Source organism: Rhamphochromis longiceps, linkage group LG6 (genome assembly GCF_057381845.1).
Source record: "Rhamphochromis longiceps isolate RC_006_pf linkage group LG6, R_longiceps_female_GT1.1, whole genome shotgun sequence".
Lineage (NCBI taxonomy): Eukaryota > Metazoa > Chordata > Actinopteri > Cichliformes > Cichlidae > Rhamphochromis > Rhamphochromis longiceps.
Window position 1 is genome coordinate 33,928,827 of NC_140562.1, and position 18,200 is coordinate 33,947,026.

At 39.5% G+C, this 18,200-nt stretch overlaps 1 protein-coding gene across 1 annotated transcript; it reads right to left on the reverse strand.

Annotated features, from left to right (window-relative positions):
• Nucleotides 1-628: 628 nt before the first annotated feature.
• cplx2a (complexin 2a) lies at nucleotides 629-17,579 on the reverse strand. The gene is made up of 4 exons (XM_085410314.1): nucleotides 17,377-17,579; nucleotides 15,946-16,029; nucleotides 2,728-2,906; nucleotides 629-1,487 (listed from the first exon to the last, which is right to left on the reverse strand). Exons 2-4 carry the CDS (start codon nucleotides 15,974-15,976, stop codon nucleotides 1,296-1,298), a joined length of 402 nt encoding a protein of 133 aa, XP_085266440.1. The 5' UTR covers nucleotides 15,977-16,029; nucleotides 17,377-17,579; the 3' UTR covers nucleotides 629-1,295.
• Between the last annotated feature and the right edge of the window lie 621 nt (nucleotides 17,580-18,200).

Here is an 18,200-nt window from a genome sequence, read left to right on the forward strand (position 1 = left end):
GTAGCTAAATTAGAAGGCAAACTGCAGTATTCACTGTGTGTCTGTGCGTATCGAGGGAAGGCGGTCTTTTTCTCACAAATCATTGTATAATGCGAAACCTGGTCTTATAATTCACTCTCGGCTCAACGCTGCTTATTCAAAAACACATTTTTTTTTATTCACACTGTTTTGTTATTATTCTTTCCCTTTTAAGTGATCCTGATGGTAATAGTATATATACTGTAAATTCTGGTTTTATGGCTGAAAGCTTAAGGTTTTTGGCTATTATATGAACAGCCAAGCAGTCATTCTTCATCAAAACAATAAAATAAAAAAAGAAAAACCCTGCAAACATGTAAATTAAACTTCCTGAAAGCATACATATTTATTTATATATATATATATATATATTTCTTTTTATTACTAATAATATTAACGGCTATATAGACATGAAAACACAGTCAAACTCAGGTGTTATTGCCATATTATTTTTTGCATGATAACAAAGAGGATAAAAGGAGACCGAGATGATGGGAGCACATATTCACACGACTAACTCTTACAGACAAATGGCATGCAGGACGTGAAGAGACACAGAATGTGAGAATGGAAACATTTTAAACACTATACTACATGAAGGGCATTGTGGGAGTGTGTGGGGAAAGTAGACGACAGGTTTTACAGAGATTTTAACATTGTGTGCAAAAGGTTTCACATTAATTTTAGACAAGGCTGAACATAAAACGAGCTTTAGGAGCACACAAGAGTAGTCTTTAAAGTTCCTTTTTAAAATATGGCTTATCAAGTTATTACTTTTTTTCTTTTAAAGACAGACATACAGAATAATATTTTTAATATATAATATTTTTGATTGTTTTTTTGCCCACATGGAGGGTTGTTATGCACTGCCTTATTTATGTACAAACTGAATGAATATGGTGTACAAGGGTATTATTTTCCAGTGGTGCAAGAAAGCTTTTGCATCCCTTGCAGGGGACAGAAAAGGGAGTTTAAAACTTCTCAGACTAGAAGGATAAACCGTCTAAGATTTGTCTTTGCCCTCTGCTTGCTGTTAGCTTTCTAACATAACTAACGTTCACATGGCCGGTAAGCCAGCCTAGCTTAGTCCAATGGCTGCAGTTCACACTGTTGGTGCATTTCTTCATCACAAAACCTTGACTTGCCAAACAACATAACACCTTGCCAAAATGTAACTTCATGTTATTTGTTTAGATGTGTTTGAAAAATGAGAAAAACTAAATTAAAGTAACTGTAGCCTGTGAACTAAGCTAGATAGTGTTAGCTAGCTACCTAGCTTACTTCTTGAGCATGTCTTGCAGTGGGCCTGGCAGGTATTTCATCACTGTGTCCATGATGCTTTCTTCCTCCTCCTCATCACCACAGCCAGCTGGCACAGCCTTCTTAGGTCTAGTCAAGCTGCCCGCTGCAGACTCTTCTTGGGCAGCTGCTGCCTCAGCCTCGGCCTCTTCACGCTTTTTCAAGCCATACTAGAGTTGAAACAGAAACACAAGTTTGCTGATAAGAGCTCAGACAAAAAATACATTGCAAATTTGTATTTGACAAAAGCACACAAAGAAAAAAAAAGCATCCATTTAAAAAAAAAACATGTTTCAATCAAAACATCATGGAAAAAGAAGTATTATTGCGCTGTCAGCCAGCTTTTTAAAGAGTGAGTGCTTCTTGTGAATCACATTTTTATAGACGCCTACACACTACATTTGTAAGATGCCATTTCTGGTTGACAAATGTCAGTCAAGTAATTTGGTAATCATAAAATAAAGCAGCTATGCATGTGACACTGCTAGCTTTGCCATGCTCCAGCAAGGACATGGACATAGTGTGGGCATTTTTCACACAATCTGGCACAAAGGAATGAAGCTGTGGAGGAAACTGACAGTATCCTTTTGGTGACAAGCACTTTAGGAGCTGTTCCTCACTCTTTGTTTTCCTCCGGGAGAACTTAAGAAGTATAGACGAGGTGACGAACCAAGGGAGGAGTGCTGCTTTTCAACCCGCTGATTCACAGTGGGCTATTCCCTTCAGACCTGTCCCACCCACAGACTGCCTGCCTTTCACACTGCAGTGAAGTGGTTACACTGCAGCCACTGCAGTTTCAGCGTCTCTACAGCCCTGACTAGTTTGTATAAAAGAAATACAGTGTGTAATCATGGAACAAAGACAAACGTCCAAATAATGGCCTAATAATGTATATGTAGCTTCAATTGTATCCTGGCTACCATTACTGTTTCTAAATCAATCTAATCTCATCTCATTTTTCAACAGCTTTTTACTTCTCTACAGCTCCTTCCTGATCTACTGATCTATTTCATGGGTACGAGAGCTTTAAAAATAGCACAAAGCAAGCACAACAATGTCACGGTAGTCTATTTTAAACAAGTTTTTAATATATATATAAATAAACAGTTGTGCTGTCAAGCCACCAAGATGAGAAGCCTTTAGAAGGTACGTGAAAAACAAAAGAGAGAATGGCTTCTAAAAATCCAAGTTTTTTGCCCATATGCATCTCTCGCGCAGTAAGCAGTGCTCATTGTATGACATTATTTAATTCTACATTAATTGTTTCTTTATTGTCTTTGTTTTGGTGGTTGTTTTCCTTACAAGACTGACTGACTTACTATAGTTCTGTTTGTTGGGTTGAAAACTGTAAATTTTACTTTATGACTACCTTAGCTAGCCACAGAGCAAAATCCATTTTTTTCATTATACCTTATCTCTGATGCCTTGTCTCATCGATTCCCTCTCAGCCTCCATCTTGGCATATTTGTCCTTCCTCTCCTCCTCCTGCTGCCTCAGTGCCTCCTGTCTCTCCTCCTCTTTTTTCGCTGCATCAGGGTCCTCTTCCTTTTCCTCCCCACCAAGCATTTTGCCAACATCAGGAGGGCCTCCTGAGAGACACGAAACAAAAAAGAAACACATTAGACACAACAACTGCTCCAGCAGGCTTTCAAGATTGAGCTGTCAAATTAGTTTGCGAGACACGAGATGACAAGCAGATAAACTGACTGAATGAAATAGAGGCAGATGTATTTCACAAACACAGGTACAACCTTCAGCATTTCACCTTAGAGCTATTATTATCTGCCAGTATCCAATGCTATTTGACATCAAATGCAAAAACATTTCCGTTTTTGGTCTTTTGTTGGCCCTTTTCACTCACTATTTGATTTTCTTAAACAGATACTGTCTGAGCAGTTATTAATGGCACCTCTAATATGTTTACAAGCTGATTTCAAAGATTGTTTTAGCACAGCTCCTTTGCTGCCTGAGTTAGTTACAAGCATGGTTTAAATTAAAATGTGGTACTTCCAGCTACACCACAAAAGCAAGGGCTTACCTTTTCTCATGATTAGCTTTGGACACCACAGTTCTTCTTATTAATCTAGCATGCCATCCACTTTGTTGAATGCAAACACTGCATTACAAGGGCACCCAATAAAAACAAGTACTCTACTGTAGTGTCTTCAGTTACCCACAACTGACTGAAATTATTCCTGATGTCTTTACTATTTGTATTTTTTTTAGTCCTGCACAGTTGCCGTGGAGCACCCATAATTTCGCTTTATTGTCATTGCTCTTTGTTGGCTCTCTGATTCTTCTATTCTAATTCCAACCAGATACTGTTTCACAGTCCATTTGGGGAACATGTGTTTATAGTTGGTGCCCTCACATGTCGTGTCACAATAAAATAGAGGGAAATGGATGTCTGCATTGACCATGATGTTCACCCTCTGCTGGTAACACTTGGTTATTAATTCAGAACTCACAGTGTGGCCCATTTTGCTTGATTTTGGGAAATGAAACCAAAACATATCAGGCAAAGCCTATTTAAAAGACCAGTGCAGATGATCTGGTCCCAACAATCATCTGACTCATACAAAACTGAGACACATTTTGATGAAATGGACAGCAAAGTATACCAAAAAAGGCAGCAAAATAGAACCTTATGCTGGACCCTATTTAATATTGCTGGAAAGGCATTTGCAAGTTCCTTGTAGATGAGATCATTAAAAGCCTTTTAAAAATAAAAAAAAAGCAAATATTGACGACTGGTGGCAATTAAAACATAGCTGAATTTGCCCTTTCCTTCTAAATTCCAGTCGTCCACAGAGCTCTGTGCTGAAAGCAATGGATTTTATATTAAACATGCTTCCCTGAAGTCATGTTATCATAAAACACTGGATACATGTTCACTATTATGCAGATGATACCCAGCTGTTATTATCTAAAAAGGCAGAAAAATGAATACTTCACGTGAATGGATGTCTTAAAGACACAAAGGTCTGGATGACCTATAACCTTTCACTTCTAAAATAAAACAAAGCTGGGATTATTGTTTTTGCCCCTAAAAATCTTGAATTGAATGTAATAAACTTCTCCTGATATACAAAGTTTTAAAAAAAAGTCAAACAACATAGAAACCTCATAGAATCACATTATTTAAACAGAGCATTTGGCTCCCACACAGCATGTTTGCTTGTGGTTCCTAGAGTTTTAAAAGTAAAACAGGAGGCAGAGTCTTAGGTTATCTGACCGCTCTCCTATGGAACCATCTCCCAGCTTGTATTTGGGAAACAGACACGCTCTCTACTCGTAAAAGCAGGATTACAATTTTTCTATTTTTCCTTTTGAAGAAGCACATAGTGAGGGCTACAGCAGGTGATGCTGACCTATCCCTTTGTTAATCTGCCTTATGCTGCTGGAAGATGACCCATGATGCACTGAAAATGACTTCCTTCAGCTAGTAAACGCCATGAAATGCAGTCTTTTCTCCCACAGTTTGTGTTTTGTCCTTGTGTCTCTATGCTCTCCTTTTTTTCCCTCTTCTCTTTCCCCTCATCCCATAACCTGTCCCTGATGAGTTTGGTTGTGCTGGGAATCTTCATGTTGAAAAGGAGTTCTTTTGTCCCACTGTTGCCGAGTGTTGCTGCCAGGTAAATGCCTGATGGTTGAGTCCTTACCTTGCAATATAAAGCACACTGAGTTAGTGCTATGTAAATATAACTGAACTGAATGGAATTCTGCATTAACTAAGTAGTTTAAATGTTAGTGACCCCAGTAATGGCTGCAGTCCTAATAAGTCTCAATGTGGAATTTGAGGAACATAGATGATATCAGATAGGCTATGGATCAAACGGTTTTTGCATAGCACACTGTTGATGTATACAGTTATTTGCCAGATGACACGGCAATACGCTGTTTCTGCAACAATCAGAAGCAAACAGGAAAAAAAGACGTACTCATGAGACTAACAGTATAATCAGTATGACACAGGATGAAAGAATGGTGACAGATTTCAGAGAGTACACAGTTCTGTATATTAATCTACAAGGCATAAGCCTTTGAATATGCTTTGCACAAATCTGCTTCCTGTGCCTGTCAGAGTTATACATCTAATAAAATAATACCTCCTGATTTCAGTACAGAAAATGTTGACTTCTGCAAACACGAACAATAGAAAACAGTAGAAACAGTCATCAAGCATCATGATATAAAAGATTAGGAGAAAAACCAGTGGTCTGAAGAATCTTGGCAAAGACGGGAGGAGATAAGTAGCGAAGAGGCGGAAAGAAGAACTGGAGAATAAGGAATCTAGGATATCAAGGCAGTCTACATCCGAACATTTTGACACAACAAGAAGGGAAGCAAGAAGAGTGTGATGAGAAGGAGAGAATCTGTCAAAAATAATCGTCCAATTTGTTGAAGTGTTCCAGTTAGTGGGATTATCCAACAGTTCATGTGAAGTTACAGTGTGACACAGAGAGAGGGAAAGTTGGAAAGGAAGCAATATGGAGAAAGTGCTCAATGAAGGAATAAGTTGTGTTAGAAAACAGTGAAGTAAACGAGAGAGTGAGGTTAGAACGAAGAGTGGGATTGAAAAGGTAAGAGGCGGGCAAGGACGTCGGACGAGAAAAATCAAGCAACCAAGGCACAAGACTGACTACTCCTTCAGTCTTCCCCTGGTGCTGTTAGTTTTTCTGATTCATCAGCATAATAAAAACAAACTGTAGCAAAATGTAGAGAGAGATAAAAGACATCTAAGGCAGAAGACGAGAAAAGATGAGTTGGCAATGGGCGAGCACAAGGGTGCTGAAGGACAGAAAACGAAAAACACATTTTTGTGTTGGGTAATTAACAAAACACAAATGACACCAGTTTTTCTGCTCACATCTCAAAATAAATTGCATCAAATATTCAAACAGAATTTAGCATAAAAAAAAGCAACCTGAGTAGTCACAAAACACAAGTTTTAAAGGATGCCTGTATTTCCATAAGCAAAAAAGGTTATCTGGGCTTTGTTAGAACAGACTAATAGTAAAACTGCGGGACAACACTCGTAACATTGAATCATTACAGCTTGTATGGAGAAGTAGGCTTATTTGCCCTCTTAGTTAACCCCCAAATTATAAATTTTTTTTTGCAAAAATTCTAATTGTAATAAAGGCCCTACAGCTCATTTGATCTATAACCTCAATAAAAATACATTTAAAAAGTCACATTTTTTATTTTAAGTCACATTTAATACAACAGATTATACACATTATAGCACATATAATTTACAACTTATAGTCCTAAAATGGAAATAGGGTACGATTTAGCACAGAACTACTTTAACTGACAAGATGCTAACTTAAGCGTATTGAGTGTCCTCATTTTCTTAGTCAGATCCACTTCTCACTCGTGATTTAACTAAACAGGATGGTGACGGTAAAAAAGCTCACAATAAGGCTTCAAAACAGGACCTCAGCTAAAGGGCCGTGGCTACACTTAAGTATGCTGAAAGATCGCCTAGAAGAACACAATATCAAAATCTAAAGCTCTCCAGACACAATGAGGAAGAGGGCGATTGAAAGACATCAGTCTTAGAAATGTTACAAGGCTATTTCTAAGGCTCTGGGGCTCCACAGCTTCTCAGAGACTTTATTACAAAGGAAGAAGACTTAAAACAACAGTAAGACTCTGACAGCTCAGGTTGCAAACACATACTGTGCCAGTGCTTATGTAAAAAAGTACACTCAACGGAATAAGCTCCAACTCGTGCATGAAATGGAACACATTAATGTTCTAATGTTAAAAAAACATAAAAATAAAATCTATAACAGGGAGGAAAAGTTTTCTAACCCTGGAGCTACACCACCTACGGCTGGTTTCACCCGCTTATACTTTGCTAGGCTTGCAAAAATAAGGGATTGACAACTGGAGAACTAGTAATAGCTCTAGCCCAGGGGCTAGGAAAGAAGACTGTAATCTCAAGACAGTTTGAACAGGTGTTGTATGGGAAGTGTAGAGCAGCAAAGCTACAATTATTAACAAGCTCAGTGGTTCTCAGACCTTTTTCCCACCGCAGAGGCTGAAAAAGTTCATACTCCAAATTCCTTCAGTTCTATCATTCAATGAGAATAAAAACAATCCAAACTGAATTTCTTCTATTTCTTTTTCCATCAATACAAATTATGTTCATGCAAGTTAGTTTCACTCCATATCTGTGTTCCCTGCTTATCCACACCCAACCAGCAGTGAGTTTATTCTCGACCAAGATTTTAAGCATTGCAATAGCAGCACTTTTTTCAGCATTTAAAGCAATTTATCAACAGCATTAATGAGCCACTTGTATTAAACTGAAAAGGACAGAGAAAGTCAGAATCTCTTTATTAAAGAGAATAAATTCAGAGGGAAGGAAAGAAATACAAGGTAAAGTGAGGTATTAGCTGCATCAGCATTGGATGAGCAGCACATAGAAGCCAACACAGCAACATCTGGCATGCTATACTTGCTCCTTTCAAGTCTGCATCTGTATCAGACAGTGAAAGAGAGGCAGGTTACAGCTAAAGTCCTTAGTTGTCAACATATATGGTCAAACATGAGGTTTTGCATGGTTATGCAATTTCTTTTTATATGTCTTTGAATGCAAGTGATAAATGTGCACACATGTTCACACGATGATAAACATTGTATTGCTTTCATATGTGCTGAGAAAAGGTGCCATTTAAATGTTAAATGGACTAGCAGTTATAGATATATAGTACTTTTATCTAACATTCACACACACACTCAAATGGATGCATTGGTGGTAACTCGAGGTTCCGTATCTTTCCCAAGGATGCTTCACCACATAGATTGGAGGAACTAGGGATCAACCGACCTTCCAATTAGTAGAGAACCTGCTGTATTAAGTTAAAAAATTTTGAATGTTACCAGCCCAGACAATGATTACTAATAAACACCACTATTCTTTGACCACTGGTTTAGTCAGGAAAAAGGCACTGCACTATGCGAAACTATGGAAACTGAAATAAATGTTTACATGAATCGATACTGTCAGTGTCAGAAAATCCCAGATAAACATGGACTTCAAGATCAGCTTATGGCCCAGATCTGGAATATTTCCAGCAGAAGCTGTGTAAACAATGCCGCTGAATCCCGTCAGTAATGCAATGACTCACAACTAGCTGAGCCTCACTGTCAAATAATTCCCTAGGAAAACACGGTGAAAAGGGCCCTCAGCTCTTATTTTAACAACACTAAATCAAACCAAAATAAACTTGGTCTGGTTTCACAAAATCCTATTTGTGCATTCAGATCATATTTGTTCAAATAGAATAAAGGACGATAGCTTTAAAACTGAACAATGAGTCTGGCTGTTGTTTTGTAAGCCATTTGCCACAGATACATTAACGCCCTTTTAAACCAAAGTAAATTTATTTAGCTTGCTCTTATCACAAAGCTGTGGTGAGCTATGTTTTTCAATTAAAATCAGTAATATCAGCCACTTTATCCATAACAGACATAGACATGCCCTGCTGTGCCACTGGATATTGTAGATAATCTTGCTACTGACCACATCGAAAATACAATTCCAAGATAATCCAAGTACAACATTTTAAGTCATTTCCTGTATCACCTCTCTTTTTAATTAATATACTATGATTTCTTTCCTCCATGTTTGGGCATTTCCTGCTTAATAAGAAGTGTCATTTCTTTAATCCCTTCCTTCTGAAAGTTCTTCAGTAAATCTTTGTTAAATCCAAAGTCTTGAGGGAAAGTGGCAAAGAAGACTAACCTTAGCTAACTCTCACAGAGTTTCAACTTTTGACAGAATCAGATAAACAGTACTTATCTCTCTTTTCCCACTCAAAGTTCTCGGGCAAATCCCCTCTAAGCCCAGTGTGTGGCGAGAAAGTTCACAAGTGTGCTGTAAAGATTTCCAGCAAGTTTGGCCTTTGGGATATAAGTCATTGTCTCAATAACAGCTTTGTGAGACGGTGGAGGAGATGGTGGGGAGCATGTTAACTGTGATTTTGATTTTTTTTTTTTTGCCTACTAATTGGTAGCAGCTTTAATGCCAGCTTATATTCCTCTCCCAAAAGTGTCCCAAGGAAGCATCTCCACCCCATTACACCAACAGCAGCCTGACCGTTGCAGCTAAAGTGAAGATGGGGTGAGCAATCTTCAATTTTCTAATTTTGGTTAGCCCATGCAAACTCTACTCTCAGTTTCCTGTTTTTAGATGTCAGGACTGGCAGCCGGTGTCGTCTTGTTCACTGTTCAACATGTGTGTTCTCCTGCATTCCTTCGTTTTAAGGTGGTTATTTGAGTTACTGTTGCCCTCCTATCAGTTTAAAGCAGTCTAACATCTCCTCTACCACTCACTGGATATTGTCTTCTTTTTCAGACCATTGTCTGTAAATCAGAGATGGTTGTGCTGGAAAATCCCAGCAGATCAGCAGTTTCTGAAATACACAGACTTTCATTATCGTTCTGTCAGTCTTCTTTTTATTCTGGTGCTTGATTTCAACTTTGGCAGGTCGTCTTGAAAATTTCCACAAGCCTGAACGTACTGAATTGCTGCCATGTGATTGGCTGATTAGATAGCTGCGTTAACAAGCAGTTGAGCTTATGAGCTGTCTTCTAAGCAAGACTTGAGATTCGTTCTGAAGGTACATGGCCATTTCAGCACAGGAAAAATGGTATTAGTAATAAAAATGCTGCAGCAGCATGTAACAATCGTCAGGCTATGAATTCGAAAAGTGATACTTTCTGTGAATTTGCCTTTCTCAGAACCCCTCCCCCGTCTCTCTCTTTCACTAATCATGCCTTATACGGTTGAATAATTTAGTTGTTGAATCTGGATGTACCAAACAGACATGCAGTCACGCACACCTTGCACTCTAGCAAAAGCTCAAGGTCACTTTTGCAAATGATTTGATTTCTTGGAGTTAACACAAGAAGAAAATGGGAAAATTATGTGTGGGTGCCAGCTGTAGACCTCCACACCAATCAAGTAATGACGGCCTCACTCCCTTTGCCAATCATATTAGAAGCTTGCTAAATGTGATTATCTCTACTTTGAGGCGATGGGGTGAGCAAGCAAAATCTCAAGGTGTCTCTTCTGTTCATTCCACCTCAAATAACACAGTTTTGTCAGACTTAACTAATGAAAATGTCTTATGATCGCATTTATGTGTTAGAGTAAATAACTAAATATTATTACAGCAGAGAAACGATGGGGTTTCATATTTTTACCAGGAAAAACTAGCATGTTCCCATTTTGTTTACAATATGTAGAACACTAATTTGCTGAAGCGGTAAATTCTTTGTAGTTTTTAGCCAACAGTTAGCAGTCTGTGTGTAAGCGTGTTTGATCATGGTAAAATGTGGTCTTGGAGTCTTTTACTGCAGCAGGAACTACCAGATATGTGGTGAAGAAATTATTACTGGGTGCTCATGGGTCAGACGATGGTATCTAGCCTTAATGGTTTCCAGACAACAGCAGAAATGAGCGATTCAGCTATGCTGGCATACTGATCTTTTAATTTAATGATGAAGGAACTGTGTGTATTTAATTATGAGACATTATTCATGTTATGGTCTCAGGTCTTTGACCAAGCATTTCAAGTTTGGGACTGAGTCTGATTTCTTAGCTCCAGCTTTTGGTTATAGTTTGATTTTCATTGTTTTCATTAGTCTATGGCCTTCTGGTTTTTCCATATAATTGTCATGCCTCAGTGTTTAGTTTCTTTGTTCTTGAAATCTTTTTTATTTGGTTTTATTTTTCAGTCTTACCTTGTTTATCCCCCCTGAGTTCTCTATGGGTTATTGTAAAAATTTTCACCACTATTGGCGATTTCCTGTTTGGTTACCTCCTGTGTTACTTTGAAAGTCATATGTTCCTTGCGCTTTTATTTATTTATTTTTTAACCTCCCCTTGCCTCTTTTCCCATTTTGAGTATATAGGCCCAGACTGTTCTTTTCTCCTTTGTGAGAGCATCTGTTTAACCTCCTCTGTGTTTCTAGTCAGTCTTACATTATGTTTTACCACCTGTTCATGGACTTTTGCCATTCATGGACTTTGATCTTCACCCAAACAAAGGTCAGCTTTCTGTTCATTGGTTTCACATGCAAGTCTCCATATCATTCACAACATCTGACAAATAAAACAAAATACTCAATATTAAGCATGCACTCTATTTAATTTCTAATTCCTGCCTTTTATTCTTTGGGTGTCATATTGATGATTATATCAATATGATTATATCAATATCAATAATTATTCCACTGTGCCGATTCAATTAGCTGTCTACTGTCCTACTGCAAAGTCCCCCTAAACAGATCTTTAAAGCTGGCCTTCAGGTGTACTTGAACTTCACACCTGTAAAGTTTCATGACTGTGTTTTGCACATTTGGTGCCACCAACAGACAAACACATAAACTCTAGTGTACACGCATTGCAAACTTCTGTGTAAAGACAATCTTCTTGGCACATCTAACCTTCCCATAGCTGAAGAAATTGTTGAACAAATGGAAAAAATATAAAACTTGCGTTAACGTGCGTTAAATGAGTAATTAAATGTGACTATTGACTAGACGATTGCACTTCTGACTTTTCTGCAGATGCAGCAGTCATGGTGTCACTGCTGTTGCCTGAGGCCTTCAGAGTTTGATTGAGCTCCAGACCTTGGGACTAAATGACTAGCGCATTTAACAGCTTCCCATTCTGTCAAACTAACTTCAACTTTTAGTTAGGAGTCAGGAGGTGCCAAGTCAGCACCCAAGCATTCAGAGGTCGAAGCAATCACTTAACAAGGAGACAAAAGTGAATCTGGAATTTTAAGATGCATTACTCTGTACCATAGCTCAGAACTAGCAACAGATCTTCACGGATGAATCATAATAATAAAATCTAATCTAACTGCATAATTTTTTGTTTCCATAATGGAGATTTTTAGGATGCTGTGGGCTTTTAAACTGTAGTCCAAGAAGCTCAAGGTACTGTATAATTTAATTTAATTTAATAATTTTTTTAAATGAGATAAACATGCCTAAACATACCTGTTCAAGTGGTTGTAAGCACCCCTCATCTGTATGTGCCCATCCGTGCATGCCATTTTACTCTGAGAAGTTCCTTAAGTTGGATTAAAATACTTGTTTCATCTCATTACATCTTGTTCTTTTCTTTGCATTTCTTTTGCTTCTCAGTAAGACGGAAATTTATAAAAACAAAAGAAGTTTCATTGTATTTTAAAATGTCTGCATCACCAAGCAGGTGCCTACAAATTTTTCAGTTACACTGTTTGTATATCCCATCTAGGAGCTTTCTGCAGCTTGCACACAGCAACAGTATAAAAATACGTTGGTAGGTTTTCATTTTTTTTTTTTTTAGTTGTTGTGTGAGGAAAAATAATATGTCTGGGAGTCGCGTGACCAGCGGTGTCGATTGTGGCAAATGCAGCAAACTACCCAGCACTCTTCAAGCTTTGGATCTTAGTCCTGCTGAATCATCACAGTTAAACATCGCTCTGTTTTCTTTCAAGTATCTGTAACTAAAGAAGCCTTGGAGGATTACTTAATGCACTGGCAGCATCCTCTGTCACACAGACTCTCATCCGCACATCGCCAAACATACTCAGCAAAACACTCAGTGGCAGGATAGCAAATCCAAAAACAGGTAAAAAAAAATCATCACTGGATGGAAACGAATGCTGTAGAAATGAAGAAATGCTGCTTGATTTATTCTGTTTTCTGTCTCTCAGCAAGCTACCTTTCTGCAGATTGTTTAAATTGTCTCATTAAGGTTGTCTGAATATTGACTTAAGGAGAAAAGAAATAGTCACAGGAATAAATGGAGGTCATATAAATGTTTCTGTCAGGAGTTTTTCAGTGTATACATGCTAGTGTGGATTTTAGAGGTCAACACTCCCGAGCCAGCTTTTCCAGCTCTTCTGAGGGAACACCAAAGCTTTTCCAAGCCAGAGCTTCTGGGTCTCCTTAAGGTTGCCCATGACTACACAACCTCTCGGAGACAACATTGTTGAGGAGTTCTAATCAGATCCCCAAGATACCTCAGCTAGATCCATTCTGGTAAATGGACTGGCTCTTATATAACACTGTTCTACTCAAAGCATTTTTAACTTCCAACATGGTGAATGGCCTGTATTTGTATCCTAAGGACCTCAAAGCGCTTTACACATCCAGTCATCCACACACTGGTGATGGCAAGCTTATAGCCACAGCCACCCTGGGGCGCACTGACAGAGGTGAGGCTGCCAGACACTGGCGCCACCGGGCCCTCTGACCACCACCAGTAGGCAACGGGTGAAGTGTCTTGCCCAAGGACACAACGACCGAGACTGTCCGAGCCGGGGCTCGAACCGACAACCTTCTGATTACAAGGCGAACTCCCAACTCTTGAGCCACGATCGCCCTTACTTGTAAGCATATTTCCCCAACAGCACCACAAGATGTTCCCTCTAGTCTAGTGCTATGGAGACCAGGCTTTTGTCGAAGTCTCCATTTTGACATCCAGGATATTTCTAGCCTGACAAGCTATGCCACATCCCATGCTAGGCAGGCTAGCCTAAATATGTGTTGGAGGTTTTACATTGACACCATTTCACATTACAGGTTGTGCATCCTGACCATTTAATAGGATATGTTTAAGCCTGTAAGTCATTGTTTGACAGCTCCACACATAGCAGGGGGGGCTGGGAGCAGTGTGTTGCTGCACAATGTTGAAAAGGATGACAAAACTGAAATCAGGAACAGTGATATTTATGGCACGGTCAGCATTTTGATTGATACTTTCCCTGATATCTCATTAAGCACAGTGCTGCACAGATTAAATTTAGAACTGATGTTGGTGCTTGAGTCGGTACCTAAGTTACGCTCATGTCATAGAAATCCACCCAGTATTACTGAACATATTTCAGTCTCAATTAGACATCCACTGTAAGACATTGCTAATTAATAAAACATGTTATTCTGTTTCTTTTCTTTTTTTAATTTCATAGCTGTCACTGAAGCCTCGGGGAAATGCGAGAAGGGAAAGAGGGGTTTGACACATAACAAAGGTCACTGGTTGGAATGAAACCACAAGCACTGTATAGCTCAAACTGCTAAAGCACGGAGGAGACTCAATGATCCAACTTAATTGATTAAATAATATTTCACAAATATTGATTTACTGATTTTCAGGCTCTGAGCATCAGATTGATAGCTGAGCTCATTGATTAACTGGCTAACTGGCTTGCCTCCTTCATTAACCTTTCACCCCCCCTTAGGGAGCTTTAATGATGTTTTGCAGTGTCAATACTTTGTGGACATTTTCGTGGAAAGAGGTCACTGTGTCCAGACTGGAACTACAGCTTGTGTAACATACAAAGGCATTAACAGCAATGCATCCCAGAAGGAATAATTATTAAATATTAAATATGACACCCATCCTGATAATCGTCAAACTTTCTCTCTGCATCCTTACTCTCTCACCTTTCTCTCACATATACAACAAGGATCTGTTCACGCAGACAGGCCTTTGCATTCACTGTAATTTATCTTTTATAAGGTGCACACATCTATATAACACACTACCCCGCCCCTGCACTGGCAGTGTACACAGATAAACACCCACACTGTCAAATCTATTCCCAATGTCTGCAGGGGGAGTGCAGCCCAACCTATGCAGAGCAAAACTACATCCAGTGCAGTGCAGTTGATTTAAGAATTCACAGCACAGCTGCACAGCACAGGAGCTATGCAGAACAAGGCAGCGCTTGCATCCTTTGCATCCCAATGAGGAGTTGGGGCTATGCTTTAACTCCAGCTGTAACTGCCTAACATCTCTGTAACCTGGACAACAGCTCAACATCATGCACGACTGACCAGGTATGAGTGAAACCGCTGCATTGTAGCTACTGGTACCACTTTCCTGCCCTTCACCTTGAAGCTATAGCTGACGAGAAGGATGAATTACAGAGCTATAATGAGGATTAATTAGGGGGCAAATAATAGCTGAGATAATATTCTAAGGGATAATACCTGAAGGCTTTAAAGGACAAAAGTCAGCATTAATTCTTGGCAAAACCGCCCTTCTCTATCTCTCTTGCCTCAAAAGGTGCCACTGGTTGGACTTGAAAAGCCGAGTCTGCTTGGGTATTAAAACCATGTGAAAACCTCATGCATTAAAATCAACCTACAGTAAGGCTGCCTCCATCCTCAGAAGGTGACATTTTGGAGATACGCGGCTTTTTCACTTGACAGACGTATTATTGGTATATGACTAGATCTATCACTGCTGCTGCCGCCGTCCTATTTCATCTGCAGCGGTCCTTAACCTGGTTCCAGACTGATATGCTGGCCATAAAGACAAGGTTAAAACACTCAGCAGTTCTTGACAATAATGAAGCACTGGCCAACAGAATGCATTTATTGAAACAAGTTATGTTGCAGCCTTGGAGGTTTTAAAAAACAGTTGGCATAAAACAAAGAGGAAATATGATGCTATAGAGAGTAGTTTGATGTTGGATGCAGTCCAGTGTCTCCATAACTATGAGGCCAGTACCAGTATACTGCTGCTACTGCCGCCAAGCATCCTGTTAAATCCTTTACGCTGCAGTGCTGTTAAATCAACCTCACGCCGGGCAGTCTACTCACCTCCCAGCGCAGCTTTCATTACAAAATTCATGATGAAGCAGTTCTGTGTTCTCCTCCTTCAGTGGTCGCGTTACAGGGACAGACCTGCAGCCAGGGAGACAGAATACACAAGCTGTGACTGTAGGAACACCACTGTTTCACTCCAGTGATTCTTACACAAGTTTGATGGGATGGGTTTGGGGTGGGGGTAGAAATGACGAGGCACAATGCGGACACAACACGATGTTCAGACGGAGATCCCTGTTTGGTAAAGGAGTCACTCTAAAGAGAATATCTTCATATTTAGTAGCTCTCTGGAATTTTATTTCCATTAGCTGCGCTAAAAATGTACAGAAACCATCTCAAAATGTGAATAAAACAGGGAATAGTTAAACTTCGAGCGGTTAAAACATCGTTACCCTTCAGGATAACACTGTGTCCTGAGTTTGGTTGAGGCACCTGTGCCCTCAATTTACAACTGCGCTCTGTCTTGCGCATTTTATGCTGACAGTGCTGGACTGCCTGCGATTTGTCTTCACGGAGATAACTCCCAGAAGCAAAGGGAAACAAACACGGGGTCAAAGATGAGCAAACCTAGGCACAATTTGTGTCACTGCATGGGTCTTAGAAAGATTGACCACACTGCTTTTAATATGCATTCTGCTGATTTCTTATAGTACGTCTGATTCTTTTGTGTGAGTATATTGGTAACTGTGGCGTTTTCCTGCATGTCTTATTCCTATAATAATCATTTACATTGGATTTGTAGGTATTCAGAACAAATCAGCAGTTCATTTAAAACTTTAAAAAGAAAAAAGCTATGATTCTCTACGCTGCTGCTAAGGGGCTCACAAGTGGATACTTTGTAGTCATTTCAAAAGATTATAATGTCCCAAAGACATTTCTACAGCATTCAAAGCCTGAGTTAAGTCCCTTTTTAGGACATAACAACCATGTAAAGTTCTGCAGCATTCGCACCATCCCACTGACATTGCAATACACACTATAGCAGAATTTTAAAAAAAATCCACTTGAGAACTTGCTGCACGGTTGCGGCATCGCTCTTTCGTCAGCGATTTTATGCTCAGATGCTCAAATCATTTCCTGGATTCCTTCCTCTTCATCGGTCTCCTTAGCTGCACCTTTTTTCCTTCCCCCCATATGAACCCTCGCAGTTAACACTGTATTATTATCTGCAGCATGTCGCCACAGTTCGTGCACAGAATGTACTATCTACTCTACAAGCTTAGAGCGATGCATCCCCTACTCTTTTCAGGGGACACAACTTACACACATGCCAGTGTTTTTGTTTCTTTGTTATTTTTTGTTGTTGTTTTTCAGTGGACGGAAGCATCGGCATCTTGTACCAAGTGCCCGGACCAATCACGCACCCTGTCCCGTACAGTGAAGCCACACGTCAACATCCCAGTGGTTGCTCGGGACATCCTTTACCTTGTTTTTGATCCTCGTCCAAGTCCCTTCTAAAAGCTTCGTCGCGGTGTTAAAATCTTCTCTCCTTCAAAGGGAAGGCGCAAAATACAAGCCGTGTGTCTTAAAGGCTGGCTTGTGTCTTTCTCCGTGTCTCACCGCTCACGCTCTCAGTTTGCGGACATGCCGGGCTGCAGCGGTGGAGGAGGAAAGACTATTCCTGCAGGACGAGGGAAGAACATGCAGAGGGAGAGGGAGGGGGAGGGGGCAGGAGGGATGCTCATGAATCTAATCCGGGCTAACTGGAGGGTCTATCTAGTTTCCAAACTCCATTTCTTTTTCATTATAACAACGTTAAAAACTAACAGTAACAGTAAGTAACAAGAGCGCCTTAATTACCCGGTGCAACGTGCAAGAAGTAAGCTATAACAGCGTTGGTTCGTTACCTCAGATATTCTCACACCTCTTAACTGATTAGCTCTTGATTCGTTATTATTCACAATTCAAAATTCGTATTTTTATTATCTCTTTATAGAGAACGTAATCATAATGTAAATACTACGGCACAGGAAATGGTTAACATAAATAATTCATACATAGATAAATACAAACTGACCTCAATTGAAATGACCAGTGTTCACACACAAAAGAAACATGCTCCAGATTTGTTTGTTAGTATTTATGAATTCACATTATACAAAGTTCATTATAAACAACAACAACAACAATAATACTAATTAATGAATAACTAAAGCTATGACGAGATACTAAACAGGTATTATTGAGTAGATATGACGTCTTCCGTCATTGTTGAGATCAGACTGTTGCAAGTTTTGTTTTTAGTGAGT

What these genes read in the sequence shown, in the direction of transcription:
- cplx2a (XM_085410314.1), bottom strand. Translation starts at nt 15,976, where the DNA reads ATGAATTTTGTAATGAAAGCTGCGCTGGGAG. An exon ending in AATGAAAGCTGCGCTGGGAG is followed by an intron (nt 2,907 to 15,945) that starts GTGAGTAGACTG and finishes CGTGTCTCTCAG; the next exon opens with GAGGCCCTCCTGATGTTGGC. An exon ending in GACAAGGCATCAGAGATAAG is followed by an intron (nt 1,488 to 2,727) that starts GTATAATGAAAA and finishes TTTCAACTCTAG; the next exon opens with TATGGCTTGAAAAAGCGTGA.